Here is an 18473-nt window from a genome sequence, read left to right on the forward strand (position 1 = left end):
TGCTGGAGTGCAGTGGTGTGATCATGGCTCACTGAAGCCTTGACCGCCCAGGCTCCAGCAGTCTTCCCACCTCAGCCTCTCTAGTAGCTGGGACCATAGGCGTGCACCATCACGCCCGGCTAATATTTTTTATTGTTATTGTTATTTGTAGAGAAGAGGTCTCGCTATGTTGCCCAGGCTGGTCTTGAACTCCTGAGCTTAAGCTATCTATCTACCCATCTCTGCCTCCCAAAGTGCTGGGAATATAGACATGAGCTACAGTGCCAGGCCTAGGTTTCGTATTTTAAAAATTACTTTTAGACTTAATGAATTGTGTTTTCTTTGGGTTCAGAGAGTGTAGAATATGCCTCTGAATGCCCTCTTGTTCAGGAATAGCCATTCTGTAACAACCTCAGGAAATGTTTGTGAAAGATATGTGAGTGATGGTGCCTGTGATGGCATCTGATAGTTTTGCAAGGCCTTTGACTAAAGCAGGAAATGCTGAATTGATCTCCTGGTCTTTTGAATAGTGATTGGTTTTCTGCTAGTATGTTTAGATGTAGTCAGCCTGTTTCTCTGTATTGAAGTAGATCCTGTTATAACTGTCATTCTCTGGTTATATTAAAACATGATTGGAATAAAAATAACGAATACTGACTGTATTTTTCTCCTCTCTTAGATTCATGCCCGAAACCAAAATGAAATAATTTTTGGGCTGAATGACGGCTACTATGGTGCTCCATTTGAACATAAGGTAAGAGGATCCTTCTGATGTTATGAATTTTGTTCAGTGCAGGTATGCCTTGCAGGTGTACAGGGTAGATAGAATCCTGAAAAGCTCTGTGTAAATAGAATCATGCTTTAAATTTGTTGCTCAGTGTGGCTTAAGGTGAATCTTTTTTTTTTTTTTTTTTGAGACTGAGTCTGGCTCTGTCGCCCAGGCTGGAGTGCAGTGGCCGGATCTCAGCTCACTGCAAGCTCCGCCTCCCGGGTTTACGCCATTCTCCTGCCTCAGCCTCCCGAGTAGCTGGGACCACAGGCGCCCACCACTTCGCCCGGCTAGTTTTTTTGTATTTTTTAGTAGAGATGGGGTTTCACCGTGTTAGCCAGGATGGTCTCAATCTCCTGACCTCGTGATCTGCCCATCTCGGCCTCCCAAAGTGCTGGGATTACAGGCTTGAGCCACCGCGCCCGGCCAGGTGAATCTTTTTAATGTGAAAACTCATTCTATAAGGCACATAACCATCCAGTCCATCTATTCTAAATCCAGATTATATTAATTTTTCTAAAGGAAATCTGGAACTAGCTGTTTTCTCTTATTCTACATAATTCTTTGGGGGTTAAGAAAGGATGGCGAATTTTGATTAAATGCAATACAGTTTTATTAAATGTTTCAGATCTCTCATAACTTTCAATACATTTAAGAAACTATGAATCAGCTTGTTTCATAGTCAGCATTATCTCTACATCTAAAAGTTATTAGAGAAAGGAAAAGGAAGTGAATTCATATTTGCCAAGTACCTACTATCTATGGTACTGTGCCAGCTGATTCTTGTCCTTTTCCCCAGTTAATACTAGCCAAAACCAATGTGGTATGTTTTGTCCTTTCCGTTTTATAGTTAAGGAAAAAGGTTGTTTGAGATGAACTTCATAGGTTCATCCATCTAGCTGAGCTGAAATTTCAGGCTGCCTGCCTCTAAAGCCTGTGCTTTTTCTATTCTACTATGGTATTTTACTTAGCAACCCTGTGCATTATTTGCTCTTAGTGATCATGTTGCTTCATAGCTCTTGGTTGTCTGAAATGCTATTGCTTAGAGTACTTCATTTTTTCAACAACATTTTGTTGAGTGCCTGCTGTATGTCAGCCACTGTACTGTACTCTGAGTGCTAAGAACACAGTGGTGAGCAAATGGATAATTTCCTGCTGTTGTGGAGTATATGGAGGAGGCAAACACTGATACAGTAATCTAACAGATAAACATGTAAACACAAATGGTGGTAAATGCTATATAAGCATATAAGGAGGGCCTAACCTATTCTAAGGGCTCAAGAAAGGTCTTCTTGGGGACTTGACTTTTTAAGCTACACTCCAGATGATGAATAGAAGTAAACTGTGTAAAGGGAGTAGGGGCTGAATAGAGAGAATATTTCAGGCAGTGGAGGTTAATGTGTTGGAAGACCATGAAATAGAAGGGAACATGGTGAGTTTTAGGGACTAAAGGAAGGTCAGAGCAATGAGGGGAGAGTGATACCCGATGGGGCGGGAGAGCTAGGCAGGGACCACAGCACACAACTTTTAAAGGATTTTATCCTAAGAACAGGGTCTGTGTGAAAGGATTTTTAGCACAGCAGTGAAATTATCAGATTTGCGTTTCAATAATTTCATTCTGGCTGCAGTAGAGACTGATTGTAGAAGAGGCAAGAATATTTGTGGGAGATCAGTAAGGAGGATCTTACAGTGTATCAGATAAGAGATGTGATACTTTGAAACAGGATGACAGCAGAATAGAGAGAAGATAGATTTAAGAAAGTTTTAGTAGATAAAATCATTAGGACTTGCTGATGATTTGAATTTAAGGCATAAGAAAAAGGAGGTGTCATGGATGACTTTTGGGTTTCTGGCTTAGATGAAGTAACTGGATGGAAAAAGGTGTCAGGCACTGAGAAAACTAAGAGACACTGGAGGAAAACCAGGTTTGGTGGAGGCAGATTGTGAGTTGATATTTGATCCTGTGGAGTTTGAGATGCCTTTGAGACATCCATGTGTAGATGGAAGTAGGCATTTGGATATATGAGTCTGAAATTCAGAGGAGAGGACTGGGTTAGAAATATTTATGTGGGGCCAATGACAAATAGTCATTGAAGTCGTGAGTGGGGATAAGATGGGCTAGGAACAGGCAGTACTGTAGGAAGAAAGAGGGCTAGGTGCCCAAGCCTGGAAGACCTCCAGCTTTTAAAGGCCACATAGACAAGGGGGCACCAGAAAACATGACTGAGAAGAAGTGGTCCAAGGTAAAGAGAGCAAAGTTTTGTGTAGAATCTCAAAGTACAAAGAAAGAAAGGGTTTTTGTTGTTGTTGTTGTTATTGTTTGTCCTTTTGCTTGTTTTTTAAGAGGAGAGAGTGATCAAATAGGAGGACCGAAAATTGCCCACTGGATTTACCAAAATGGAAGTTATTCAGGTGACTTCTTCAAAATTCAGTTCAAACTCTGATAGACATTTTTCTTTATTTCAAAGCTCTCCTCTTCTAAGCATCAACATGCTATGTGTACCTTTGACATAGGATATACCACTTTGCAACTAGGCTTGTCTTTCTTATTTTCTAGCCTGTAAGCTTTTGAAGGACAGATTTCTGTAAATAATATTGAATTCCCAGCATCTCCCACAGTTCTTGGCGTATGCAGTTTGCTTAGTAAAAGTGTTTGTGATTTAATGAAATAATTGTGGGACTGCTACTGCTGCTGTTCATAATATCTCATGTACAGGGTTAACTGTTCTAATACTGTTGCAGCATTAAGTTCCTCCTGCAACTAGTATAACTCACCTTTTAGGACAATACCTGGCACATATAATGATAGTATTAATAGCTAAAATGTATTGAGCATCACTGTATGTCAAACACTGTAAGAGCTTTACATCTATTATTGTATTTAATCCCCCAAGAACCTTATAGCCAAATCCTCAGAGCTGTTGAAGATTTGAGTAAGCCAATAACTAATACCCCTTTCTTCTCCTGAGTTTGGAGCAAGTTCAGAAATAGGTGATAGTCTGTAATCACAGTGGATTTTGGGAGGCTGAGCTGGGAGGATCACTTGAGCTCAGGAGTTCAAGACCAGTCTGGGCAACATAGCGAGACCTCATCTGTACTAAAATCAAACAAAAAATTAGTCAGGTGTGGTGACATGTGTCTGTAGTCCTAGCAACTTGAGGGGCTGAGGCGGGAGGATTGCTTGAGACCGGGATGTTGGTGGTGCAGTGAGCCCTGGTGGTGCCACCGCACTCCAGCCTGGGCCACAGACGAGACCCTGTCTCGGCGGCAGGGGGGCGGGAAGGATAGGTGATAGATAAATGGAGATCAGAACATTGGCTTTATTGTTAATAAAACTGACGGACAAATGTGGTTTAAATTCTGTGACTGACAGTTTGCTGTGACTAAAAATGCTTGTCGACTCCTTCTATATACTTCTTCCTGGACTGAACCTCCCTCACAAAATAACAAAACAAATGAAACCAAAGTCTTCCTCTTATAGGAACAAAGCCTGAGCCTCCAAGCCAGAAGTGAAGTTTGTATGCGTGGTTAGATAGGTTGTTTCTGATTGCAGATAACCTAGAAAGAATTAAGCCAGTCACACATAGGTCCATCTCTGAAGCCCAGCTGTCAGATCAGTCATCTGCTGGTCCTGGAGAGGAGTGAGTGGAGGACAAAGAGAAGCTGCAATTGCTCTTTTCATGACCTTTTCTCCTGAGAAATGGAGTGGGGCATTTGTCTCCTGTGTAGGAACATGGGAATGCAGAGGAAGTGTTTCCCTCTAACAGGAATAATAGCTAGTATTTAGTGAGCACTTCTGTGCTGGCACTATGCTAAACACTTTACACATTCTACCTTATTTAAACCTCACACTTGGCCTTTCATAGAAGAGGACACTGGTACAGAGAACTTAAGTAACCGTCCCCAAATTACACAGCTCCCTAAGTAGCAGAGCTGCGATTCAAAAGCAGATGGTCAGTACATGCTTATTGAATATATGATCGTAATAAGTGGTGTACTTTCCCCTATTGTCCTTCAGTTAGTGAGCTTTGTTAATGGGTAAGTTCAGCAAATCTTGGCCCCCTTTACCAGCTTTCAAATGAACACCTGACATGTAGACTGAACCTTAAAAAACCTTTTTTGCCTTTTTTAACAAAGCTGCAAGCAGAATTTCCAGTCAAGATGACATTGTTAGTGTACACTTTGAGACCTTCCTCAGCACCAAACAAAAAGCAAGGATTGATGAAATCAGAGAAATGTAAAAGAAATATTCCTGGCCGGTGTGGTGGTTCACACCTGTAATCTCAGCACTTTGGGAGGCTGAGACAGGTGGATCACAAGGTCAGGCATTCACGACTATCCTGGCCAACATGGCAAAACCCCATCTCTACTGAAAATACAAAAATTAGCCAGGCATGGTGGCAGGCGCCTGTAATCCCAGCTACTCTGAGGCTGAGGCAGGAGAATTGCTTGAACCCAGGAAGTGGAGGTTGCAGTGAGCCGAGATCATGCCACTGCACTCCAGCCTGGGTGACAGAGGAAGACTCCGTCTCAAAAAAAAAAAAAAAGAAGAAATATTTCTTCCTAAAACAAACAAGAAACCAAGGCAATAAACATCTCCTGAACAGAAATGTAATAGAAACTCAAAAGAAGTGGGAAGAAGCAGAAGACTTGGGCCTTCTGGCCGTCCTGCCCAGAAGTAGACAGAAAGATGGGCTTCTCAGGGCAAAATGAGCACAAAAAGCTGAGTGGGGCTCTCCCTATTACAAAAGGGGCCGAGAAAAGACAGCTTAGAGAAACTGCACAACTTTAAGAATAATCCTAAAAGGGGAAATTTGAAAAGCTACCAGCGAGAAAGGAAATACTATTATTTACGAATTAGGCTGATGGCAGACTTCTCATCAACAACAGTAGATGCCAGAAGAACTATGTCTTCAATGTGCTATTAATAATTAATTCTGTTTCTAGTAAACTTTTAGTCAAGAGTGAGGGTAATTTGAGACCAGCTAGGGCAACATAATGAAATACTATCTCTATAAAATTAAAAAAAAAAAATAGCCAGGCATGGTACATGCCTATAGTCTAAGCTGCTTGGGAGGCTGAGGTGGAAGGATTGTTTGAGCCAGAAATTCAAGGCTGCAGTGAGCTATGATCGCACCACTGCACTCTGGCCTATGTGACAGAAAAAAAAAAGTGAGGGTGAGAGAGAGAGCATTTTATTGATTGATTGAGACAGAGTCTTACTCTGTTGCCCAGTCCCACCTCGGAGTAGCAGGGATTATAGGTGTGAACCACTGCACCTGGCAGGGATAGTTTTAAATGCATAAAGATTGAGAGTTTACTTCCCACAGACCCTTTACCCATGCTGAATGATGCAAATAGAAAATGATACCAAATGGAGCATGTAGTATGTAAGAAAACAGCAAGGGGTATACAAATGGTTAAAACATTAGTGAATTTAATTTCTGACTGTAAGCTAACAAACAAAAATAAATATCTGATAAGCATATGTGCTTTAAGGTGAAACAAACCAGGCCATTGTTATTCAAAATGTGTAGTCTGGACCAGTGCTCGTCTAGGAACTGTCTGTCACAATCTGTGGTGAGCAACGTGGAAAAAGTAAGGGTAAAAGTTTCAGAACTTCTATAGCAATATGACGTTATTGTGACTCTTCATTGTGTTTTACGAAAGTATCAGTTCACAATGGAATGAACAACAACAACAACAACAACAAATCCAGCCAACTGGTCCTACCCCACAGAGAGTGAAAAGCATTGCCCTAGACAACAATAATGAGAGTGGGTGTTCAAAGGGTTAAGACTCACTGACGTCACTGATTTGTTTGGGAAGAGGATAAAGATAGTAACCAGCTTTAGAATTTGCTAGAAAAAACTGTGGTCAAGTGTACATGTTAAAAATTTAAGGATACCTAGTAAAGGCTAAAATCAGAGGGTTGGGTGTGGTGGCTCACCCCTGTAATCCCAGCACTTTGGTCTCGAACTCCTGATCCCAAGTGATCCGTCCGCCTTAGCCTCCCAAAGTGTGGGGATTACAGACATAAGGCACCGTGCCCAGACCGTATAATCCTAGCACTTTGAGAAGCTGAAGTGGGAGGATTGTTTGAAGCCAGGAGTTTGAGACCAACCTGGGCAACAAAGAGAGACTCCCGTCTCTACCAAAAAAAAAAAAAAAGTTGGAAAACAGAGATTATAGATTTCTAATTAGCAGAGGAAAAAAGAGAATAGGAAGTATAGAAAGCTTTGTCAACTTGGTAGGAAACAAAAAAGGAAACAAAAGGTAAAAAGAAACATGTAGTGTGGGGGTAACATTAAGTCCAAATATATTTGTAATCACAATAATTATAAATGGATGTCATATAGGTTTGAAGTATTTCATTTAAAACTTTAAAAATGCTAAAGTAACAAGGCTTTGAGAACAGGATTAAATTTTAAGAATGAGTATTTTATACAGAAGAGGAAAAGTTATTCTTAGGAAGCAATGACAGAGCACATTTTTTTTTTTTTTGGAGCCATTCTCCTGCCTCAGCCTCCCGAGTAGCTGGGACTACAGGTGCCCGCCACCTCGCCCGGCTAGTTTTTTTTTTTTTTTTTTTGTATTTTTTTAGTAGAGACGGGGTTTCACCGTGTTAGCCAGGATGGTCTCGATCTCCTGACCTTGTGATCCACCCGTCTCGGCCTCCTAAAGTGCTGGGGTTACAGGCTTGAGCCACCGCGCCCGGCCCAGAGCACATTTTAAAGCAGCTTTCAGTAATGCCTAAAATTTTTGTTGACCAGTTCTTTGGCATTCTTCTTTTTTACATTAGCTGTGGCCAGAAACAGTTTTATTATTATTGCTGCTGATTATGTTGATGCTAATACTCCCTCTGTCTACATTCTCTTCATATGTCTTCAGCCACTGTGGATCTAAAAGCTGAAATTACTTATCTGTTCATAACTTTTCCCTCTTTATTTATCCGTTTCTCCCAAAGGCTTTACATCTTTCTGTTGAGTTTTTAGGAACCAAAATCTCTTAACTATAGAATACAATGGCTAAGTAGTTCATTTTCACTTCCAGAAGTGTGTTGGACACTACTTAATATACTGAAAAATTGTTCACTAAACACTGAATTTTAATCCTTTGTTCAGTTACCTATTCTGGCATTATTAGGGAGTGATACATTCTTGTTAATTGTAATAGCAAAATGGTCTTTATTTGGCATCCAAATGTGGCAGTCTTTTTTTTTTTTTTAAAGGAAAAAAAAATAGAGATGAGGTCTCACTGTGTTGCCCAGGATGGTCTGGAACTGCTGGGCTCAAATGATCCTCCTACCTTGGCCTCCCAAAGTGTTGGGGTTACAGGCGTGAGCCACCACACCTGGCCAGATACTGCAGTCTTAAGTGTTTAATAGCAATTCAGACAAAAGATAAGTTGAATAAGTGATGGTACAGATTTTTATCTTGGTTGTAAAAGTGATTCATGATTTTTTTTTTTCCTGGTAAAAAATATCAAGCACCTACTATAAGCCTATTATTAAACTAGGTACTGTGGGATACAAAAGTATAAGACGTGGATTCACAAATTTATTTTCTTTGTTGAGGAGATAAGACAGCATATATTCCAGAAGACATCCAGTTTACAAATGAGTTTAGTTTGAACAATTGTTTTTGGTGTCATTTGTTTGCATCTTGCAAATAATGCAGGTGAGTTATAGCAGAACCTTAAATAATTTGAAGAGCACTTCAGGAAGAGGTTTTAATGTTTGGTGACTATTGGGAAGCAAAGAGGAGCTTTGTTATACCTTGAAATTGTGGATGGAGGTTGGTGAATAAGGCTGGGTGACCTGTAGAGATTTCTACATGGATTTTCTAGGTGGGTTTAACTGCTATGATGGTGATTAGGGGAGGATGAGAAATAAAAGGTTGTTGAGCTATTAAGCTGGAAATCTTTCAGATCTCCATTCAGGATTTTGTCTTTAATGTATACAGGTAAGATTATCTTTGCCTGAATTTCCTTTTGGTGACCACTCTTCTTTTGTGGGACTGCTGACAGCTACTTTTTATGAATGCACAGTCCTAGCCATTAGGAATATGGCTATTGGAGTCAGATTGATATTAATTATAGGCACTCTTGGCAACTACTACTCCAGTAAATGGAAACTTCTACTCACTAGGCTCTAAATCCTATGGTAAGAGGAATTACATCTCTAATACTTACCATTGTATTAACACTATATCTCTAGCACAGTGCCTGGTATGTAGTAGGCACTCAATAAAAATTTGTTAGTGAATGAAGGTGAATGCTTGCGTGTTTAGGGCTATCAGGCTATCATAGCAATAATTGAGAATAAAAATCTTGAGTAGATAATATTTGTTCCACCCTGGGTTACCCTCTAGCCTCAACTTTTGGTATTTATTTTTATGTAACTCATAATGGCACAATTACTCCAACTGTTGTGCTATTGATAAGGCGCAAAAGCATTAGACCAGTTGTTATAACACTGGAGTGAAATTACTTATAGACAAATCTCTGAAGATTGAAGAGCTGTGAAGATAAGTATATAGATATATAGAGATATAAGTAAGAATTTCATTTTCTGATTAGAAGCTATAGCAGTAATATCTTTACAGTCCAGTAGATGGCAATACTTTCTCATTTTAATGGAAAAAATTAGAGTAGGCATAGAATCCAAGTCAAAAGAAGCAAATCTTTGTGAATGAAAGAAACTCAGGATATTGAAATAGCAATCTGGTGATGAATTTCACAAAAATAACCATATAACTTGATTGTCTCAAGTACATAGGCTGAGATTGAAGATTTAGTTATAATAAGTTTCAGGATCTGTTTTGAAAGCCTGCACAAATGAAAACTCCTTATTTCATATTTTTCAATTTGTTCTGGTACTGTGCTCCTTGAGCAAATCAATGAACTTCTCTTAGTTTTAGGTTCCTCATCTCAAAAGTAAGAAAATCCTAATTAGCTGTATAACACTGCAGGGAATATTAGTTATCTAGCCCAACACTCTTATTTCGTAGATGGAAAAACTGACATTCAGGGGGCTTATGATTTCTTGAACTTGACATGGCAAGTTAGCTCCATACTACAAATGATAACTTAGACATAGCTATAATTTATTTTATTTATTATTACTTTTGAGATGGAATCTCATTCTATCACCCAGGCTGGAGTGCAGTGGCATGATCTTGGCTCACTGCAACCTCTACCTCCCAGGTTCAATCGATTATCCTGCTTCAGCCTCCCAAGTAGCTGGGATTATAGGCAACCGCCACCACACCCAGCTAATTTTTGTATTTTTAGTAGAGATGGGGTTTCACCATATTGGCCAGGCTGGTCTTGAACTCCTGAGCTCAAGTGATCTACCCACCTCGGCCTCCCAGAGTGCTGGGATTATAGGCATGAGCCACCAGCTGCTATAATTTATTCATCTCTATATATCTCTATACTTACCTTCATAGCTCTTTAATCTTTAGAGATTTGTCTATAAGTAATTTCACTCCAGGCTTATAACAACCTTAGAGGAAGGTAGGGCCAATTTATCATGATTTGCTTAAAAGAAATTGAGTCACAGAGGGGCAAAGTGACTTCCTTTCACTCCTTGACTTAGTCATTTCCATACAATGAATTGCCCCTTTCTCTTTGCTCCTGAAGCCCTTTTGACATACCTCTGTTAGTAGCTGTTGAGTTTATTATAATTTTTTCAATTGTATATCTGTCTCTCTTTCTAGAAGGTACAAACTGTATCTTAACTTTGTATCTGTAATACCAGGCTCAGTAGCAGGCATCTAATAGGTATATAGTAAGTGCTTACGGAATAAAAATGAATGGCCAAGATACTAGGATGGAGTTGTGGCAGAACCCGGATCAGAACATATCTCTCCCTCTTTATAGACATGCACTTTCTTCATTATGCTGTACCACCTGTGAAGAGGTGATGTGATAGAAGATTTTCATCATTTAATTCTTGTTGGAGGTTTCTTCCATCATTTAATTTCTTTTTTTTTTTTTTTTTTGAGACGGAGTCTTGTTCTGTAGCACGGGCTGGAGTACAGTGGCCGGATCTCAGCTCACTGCAAGCTCCGCCTCCCGGGTTTACGCCATTCTCCTGCCTCAGCCTCCGGAGTAGCTGGGACTACAGGCGCCCGCCACCTCGCCCGGCTAGTTTTTTGTATTTTTAGTAGAGACGGGGTTTCACCGTGTTAGCCAGGATGGTCTCGATCTCCTGACCTCGTGATCCGCCCGTCTCGGCCTCCCAAAGTGCTGGGATTACAGGCTTGAGCCACCGCGCCCGGCCTCCATCATTTAATTTCACTCTGATTATATACTGTTAGCGATACCTCCTTTAACTTATAGCATCTTAGGTGGACAAGTAGTAGTATTTTCATTTTCAGGATAAAGATGCTGAAACCCAGAGAAGTTAAGAGATTTCCATGTAGTTAACTTTGTAGAACTGAGAAATTAAATAGATGGTTATTTTCTCTTGCTAGTCATTCTAATGGATAACTTGTTTCCAAAGCACGTCCCACACAGTATGCAAGCAGGACATCATTCAGAAGTAGGGATTAAGTGTCCCAAGTAAAGCCAATATTTTAATAACAGGGACCTGGATATGGTATATTTCTGTCCAGGTCTTTTAGTACATTATCAAGCAAAAGTTGGAAAAACATTTAAAAAGTCCATTCCTATGCATATTCTGTTTAGTTTTCCTTTCTCCTGCCTTACAAAATAGAAAAAACGATAGAAGAAACGAAGACTGGGAAAATCCTCAGGGGCTGTTGATAATAGCCGCTTGCTTTATTATAAAACATCTAGAGATCTGAGCCCAGATTAAATCCAGGGTAAAATTTTATTTCTGAACTATTTGAACTGGTGTGATTGTGTACTAACAGTATTATACTAGGTAGGTATAGAGTTTTTGTTTGTTTTATTTTAAAATATTTTTCCCATTTCTCTTCTCAGGAATGCAGAGCTTTAAAAAAACTACCATTGCCAGTTTTCGTTTACTGAGTGCCTGCTATGAGACACTATATCAGATAGGTTACATATTTTTATTTAATCTGTGTGTAACAGACCCATGAGGAAGTTCTCCTCCTTTTATGGGTGAAGTACCTTAGAAGAAAGCATTAAACTACTGACCCAAGCAAGATGGCATAGGTGGTGAAGAGCAGATCCATGATTCGAGCCCAGGTCTGATTCATTTGAAGGCTTGTTTTCTTAACCACTATGCTGCATGGCATCTCCACATTTCTTCCCACTTCATGTAGTGTGACAGCATACAAAGTCTCCGCCTTCACATTAACCAACACAAAGCATAACCAGTTGTGCATTGTGGGAATCAAATGAGAGAATACACGTGTAAACACTTTGAACAGTATCTCAGTGCTTTATTCTGCAGACTTTGGGCATTTATTATTGTAGAGTGGGCATGCAATGCCCATGAGACCATCAACCCACTGAAGTCCACAAAAGTTCCACACATTAGTCACTGTATTTGGCTTCCCTCTAAGTCTTTTTTCCCCCTTTTCTCTTGGATCGAATTAGCTTTTGACAGATGTTTGGAAAATCATCTTATCCTGTAATTCATATTTATAAACCCTGCTGCTGCAGTGTGGTCCCCATTCTCTCTCTTCATTGAAGCCAGAGAATAATCTGGGAAAACGCCACGTTTCCTGTTATGAATTTGGAAGATCTTGTCTTCTTAGCACAATTTTTGAGAATTTTTAATACTCTAAAATTCAAAGCCACGTATGGTTCTTCATATAGATGTTTTAGATTCTTGAGATGTAAACAGAAACAGAGCTCGACTTGTTCTCACCAGGGGATTCAGAGAGTTTAAAATTTTGTTTTGTTTAATATTTTGAAAACTTGTTTTCACCATTCTTGTTTAGATTTGTGTAGAGGGCATTTTTGAGCCCCCTTACCCCATCCTGTAAGTCAGTTTCTGTTTCAACTGTTGTACAAAGCTGAGAATCTTCTCTCACTCTCTTTTTTTTCTCTCTCCATGAATGCTCGTTAACATACTGTCACTGTTGCCTTCTCTTTCTTCTCTCTGCTTTCACGGTTGTAGTAATTTGGGCATACATCCTTTCTTCCTATTAAGGCGTATGCTCATTTAGGGCTGAGGTTATGCCTTACTCAGTTTTAAAGTCTCAGACTTTGCTTACTGAATATTTTTCCATGAGTGAATGAAGTCTACTAGGATCACGTTGTTCCCATCTCTATTTTAAGGTAGACTTTTTGCTTAAGGGATGGCTACTTTAGCAGGGTTACTTTCAGTCCTCATGTCATGGAGGAGCATTGAAGGCACTTAGTCCACTTCATACTTGGAGTGTGTGCCTGTGATTGTGATTATTTTCTGAGTATATTTGAAGTATGAACAAAAACATCTTCATCTCTGTTGATCTAAATTTAAAATCATTAATTTTAGTTTCAGGATCTGTACATCTTTGCTTAATGATACTATTCTTATTTCTCAGTGCTTCTCACTGTTTTAAAGGAGAGGAAAAACATTCTCTGTTGTCTCAAACATTGGGCCAAATCTGAGGGGATGTACTCATTCAGCTCAGGTTAATTGTCTAAGAAGAGGTCTCACCTTTCTTCCTTAACTACTCAGCATCTGGGTTTCATCAGATCTCAGAGCCAGGGGTGTCTAAGGCTTGATGATGCTTAACAGAGATACGTGCACAGTTTTCTTTGGCTTAAACTTGGCTGACACCTAAAAGTGTTGTTAATGTCCAAATGAACATATACACCTAGGAACACAGGCTGTCTATTGATTCATTAGGTAGCTGTAGTCATACAAACAAATACTGTATTTTAAAAAAGTATACTCATTGCATCTGAAAATGTGCTCAAGTAGTAGGATGAGCCATTGTTTTTTTTTCCTTGCCCATCAAGATTAATTATTTTACCTAGGTCAAGTAGAAGAAGACTATTTTCAAAGCTCACTCATGGTTTTATGCATAAATATAGAACACTGGCAAGTCCTGCTGGGAAGAGCTTTCCTCCCAGATATACACCTCCACTTTAGATTTTCATGTATCTGGACATGTGTCAAATTTGCCTGGATGTGTCAGGTATACATATGCTCTCCATAGCCCAAACTGAGCTCATTTCCCTTCCCCTCTCACAATACTTCCTGCTGTGTTTCTTAGTGAAGTGAATGGTTCCACAGTCCACCTACTTTCTCAGGTCAGAACATAGAGTTGTCCTCAGTCCCTTCTTCTGTGTTTCAATCACTACTGATGGTGGCTGCTACTTTTTTCCTGGTTCTTGACATTATAGTCAGATTTATTTTTCTAAAATGCTCATCATGTTCTTCCTTTATTCAAATCTTGTCAGCAGTGTTTGCCCTCAATAATTAATGAATTATGAGGTCTTGCTATTCCTTATTTCTAAACACTCCATCCTTAATACTTTCTTAGGCTAAGATTTGTTCACATCAGTTTTAGGTTTTAGCTAAGGCTCCATTTCCATAGGAAGGTTTTTCTGTGATGTACCTCTTAAGTCCAGTGTGGACAGATCCCTTTTATATGCTTCCGTAGCACCTGGTATTACATTTCCCTCGTCACTGACCCTTATCCTATTATATTCTGATTGCCTATTTGCTTACCCCTCTTACCTGCTACACTGTAAACTGTGCGAGCGCAGGGACAGTGTCTGTTTTCACCTGTTGATCCCTAGTACTTAGCACTGTGTCTGGCATGTAATAATAATCCAGTACATTCTTGTCAAATGAGTGAATGAAGCTTCTGTAGCAGCAGATCATTAGAAATTCTGTTGGAATACACCACTTGGTCGTTATTAGTATAGCTCAGCAGTCCCCAACCTTTTTGCACCAGGGATCGGTATTGTGGAAGACAAGTTTTTCCACGGATGGGAGTGGGGACAGTTTCAGGATGAAACTGTTCCACCTCAGATCATCAGGCATTAGTTAGATTTTCATAAGAAGTGCACAACCTAGATCCATTACATGTGTAGTTTACATTATGGTTCGAGGTCCCATGAGAATCGAATGCCCTAGCTGATCTGATAGGAGGTAGAGCTCAGGTGGTGATGCTTGCGCTGGGGGTTGGGAACCCCTAGTATAGCTTGTTACTCAGAATTGTAGTTCTTTTAGCGGTTTCTGACATTTCTGCATAGATACCTGCCAAATTATTATACTTTAAATGGAGCTCTTCATTTTTTCTCTCCAAGGTTGCTTTCTCTTCCAGTTTTCCATGTCTTTATTAACTATTTTTTCAGTTATCCTGGCCTCAAATTTTATAGTTAAGTGTTGATTTTTTTTTTAATCCATTCTATTCAGTCAGCCACTAGACTCTTCTGAGTTCTTATTTGAAATGGTTCTGGTATCTGTGGCTACTTTTCCATCTCCATTGCCATAATCCAAGCTCAGATCAACATTCCCAAAGGGCTGGGTCACTGCAGTAGTTTCCTGGCAGGCCTATGGACTCTAGTCTCTTTGTATCCACTCTGTCTTACTGCTGCCTGGTTAATCTTGCTAAAGGATGCTTTCGTTTTTTATTCCTTTGCTTAAAGATTGTAGGGAGTAAATTTTTATTGTCTGCTAGATGTGTCCAACTCTCTGGTCTGATTGCTTTCTCTCCATCAGCCCAAATTCAGTCAGTTGTATTGTACTTTGGGTTCTATCTCTGCTTTTATCTCTCTTCTTCCTTCTCTTCCTCCTCCCCACCTTCCTTCTCTCCCCCATCTTCCTTCCTCCTCCTCCCCACCTTCCTCCTCGTCCTCTTTTTCCGTTTCTGTTGGTTTTTATTACCATTGCCATTGGTGGATTTGGAACCCTCTTTATGTTTTGTATGTATGGATTTTTATAGTAGCCTCCTATCGGATAGTTGGACAGTCTTCTGCCTCCAATTTATCAGGTTTGTCAATACCAGAGTAACTCTCCTTAAATGTAGCTCTGATTATAAACTCTAAGCTGTTAGAAACCTTCCATGAGTTCTTACTGCCCGTAGGTTGTCTTTACATTTTAGCATGGTATTCAAGGCTTGCTGTGTTCTGGCCCTCCTTACTTATTCAGCTGTATCTCCCACTACTTCCCTCTCCAGGGATCCAAATAATTTCCACGTCACTGAAGCTAAACGAATTGGACTACTATTTAATTTTCTCTGAATGCAGCTTGTGTTTTCCTGCTGTCGTACTTTGGCTAAAGGTGTTCAGTCTGTGTGGGACTTTCCTTCACTGCCGTTCAGCTTTTCAGTACTACTTAATCCATCCCAAATACTGCCACCCCTGCAGTCTTTGATGTTCCTGTTCTACTAGATGGAATCTTTACCGCAGCAGAACTCCTGTAGCTTTTTAAAAAGCCTTTCTTATGGCACTCTTGCATTATTTGATTCACTTGGAACGTTCACTGGGTTGTGTACTCTTATGAGGACAGTAGTAATAATGGCCTAACACCATCTATGTACTCGGTGTTCAGGAAACACCGAAAGGAATAAGTATATGTGTAATGCTGTTTGCTTCCTAATCAGTTATCCTACTAACAGGGTTATTTCTGTATACATTTTGTAGTTTTAATGAAGTTAAGGACAGTCTTGTGTTGTTGCAGCTAAAAACTCTCAAAATATGTAGTAACATGTTTTAAAACGTGACTCATCCAATGAGCTAGTAGAGCGGTAAGCAAACCGTGGTCCACCACATAGTTTTGTATAGCTTGCAACTAAGACTGATTTTACATTTTTAAAGAATTTTAAAGAAAAAATAAGAATATGTGACAGAAATGACATGTGGCCTGCAAAGCCTAAAACATTTACTATGTGGCCCTTTATGGAAAATGTTTGCTGACCACTCATCTAGAAATACACCTGACTTGCCTGGAATTACTCCTGCTCTTTGGGTATGTTAAATTATCTATTTCCCTGAGCAGTTTAATAGGCACTCACCCAGACTGGTTACTATTCCGTTCCTTGAAGAAGAATCGTTAGGCCTGACTTCAGAAGAATTTTGAGTGACATGTAAATCTCTTCTGGGCTCTTTGGCACTTGGCAGTATCTCACACAGATAACCAGATACAAATGAGCCGTTTCTTTCCATTATAATCCTTCATCTGAAGTCTGTCGGGATCGAACATCTGGTGAAGTTAGATGTCATTCAGAACAAGGCTCTTAGCATATTTCAAGAATGTTAATTGCTAAGTGATGGCTGAAACAGGAGGGCTTAATAATGTCCTTAAATTGCCTTAAATGTACATGGACTCAGAATTTTTAGAATTGGAAAAGGTCTTAGAGATCATCGAGTATAGCCTGGTTCTTAAGAACATGGGCTGTGGAGCCAGACTGCATGGCTCTTCTCTTTAATCCTCTTTGTGTCTCAGTTTCCACACCTTTAAAGTGGGGATAATAATAGCACCTATTTCACAGGGGTTTGTGAATATTAAATGTGTTAACATTTAACACTTTAACAGTTAGCTAACCTTGACATGTAAAATACTGCCTGCCACATTGTAAATGCATGTAAACATTACTTTTTATATTGCTGTTTTTTTATTACTGTTTTTATTAGTAGTAGTTGCATCTCATTTTATAATTAAGGAAACTGAGGCCTAGGAGAGTTAAATTATTTTTCTCACTTATGCGATAGGCAGAGTAGATTAAAACCCAGGATCCCAGCTTCCAGTTGAATGTTCTTTCCCTGTTATAAAGCATGGCTTTTAGTTGTATGTCAGTGGGTGTGGATAAATTTTTTATAGTCAGAAAAAATATTTGGCAGCTTTTTCCATAAAATAAGAAAAGCTAAGTAGAACATCATTAATCATTTCTCCTGAGAATCTTAAATCTACTTCTCAAGTCTTCTATTATTTGGATTTTGTTGCTGATTTATAAGACTGTCTCCTCTGTCCTCATTTTCCTCATCTGCCCTTAAAATGTGTAGATTATTTCTTAGCATCCGTTTTTTTAAATTGAGGTGAAGTTAATGTAACATGAATTAACTGTTTTGAAGTTTGCAATTCAGTGGCTCTGGGTACATTCACAATGTTGTGTACCACCATCTCTGTCAAGTTGCAAAACATTTTCATAATCCCCAAATAAAACTCTGTACCTATGAAGTGCTCACTTTCTATTTTGCTGTCCTCTAAACCTCTGGCAAACACCAGTTTGCTTTCCATCTCTATGGATTTACCTATTTTGGGTATTTCATACAAATTGAATTATATAGTATGTGACCTTTTGTTCTGGCTTTTTTTTCACTTAGTGTAATGTTTTGGTGTTGCATCTACATGTAGGAAGGAATGGACTTCGTTCCTTTTTAGGGCTGAGTAATATTCTTTTTTTTTTTTTTTTGAGACGGAGTCTCACTCTGTCGCCCAGGCTGGAGTGCAGTGGCCGGATCTCAGCTCACTGCAAGCTCCGCCTCCCGGGTTCACGCCATTCTCCTGCCTCAGCCTCTTGAGCAGCTGGGACTACAGGCGCCCGCCACATCGCCCAGCTAGTTTTTTGTATTTTTTAGTAGAGATGGGGTTTCACCGTGTTAGCCAGGATGGTCTCGATCTCCTGACCTCGTGATCCACCCGTCTCGGCCTCCCAAACTGCTGGGATTACAGGCTTGAGCCACCGCGCCCAGCCGGGCTGAGTAATATTATATTGCATGTGTACACACACGCAGTCACACACACACATTTTGTTTATTCATCTGTTGATAGACATTTGTATCGTTTCTATATTTTTGACTGTTGTGAATAGTGCTGCTGTGAACATTCGTGTACAACTGT

The 18473-nt window shown here is 39.7% G+C and overlaps 1 protein-coding gene across 5 annotated transcripts in view; it reads left to right on the top strand.

Moving 5' to 3' along the window:
- Positions 1 to 18473, top strand: part of LOC105468772 (UV radiation resistance associated) — a 325660-nt gene that overhangs the window by 69676 nt on the left and 237511 nt on the right. For all 5 annotated transcript variants that reach the window (XM_071075322.1, XM_071075321.1, XM_011719113.2 and 2 more), the window contains one exon: positions 659 to 733. In XM_071075322.1, coding sequence (XP_070931423.1) covers positions 659 to 733 — 75 coding nt within the window. The remainder of the gene's footprint in view (positions 1 to 658; positions 734 to 18473) is intronic.

The sequence above is a fragment of the Macaca nemestrina genome, chromosome 12 (genome assembly GCF_043159975.1).
Source record: "Macaca nemestrina isolate mMacNem1 chromosome 12, mMacNem.hap1, whole genome shotgun sequence".
Lineage (NCBI taxonomy): Eukaryota > Metazoa > Chordata > Mammalia > Primates > Cercopithecidae > Macaca > Macaca nemestrina.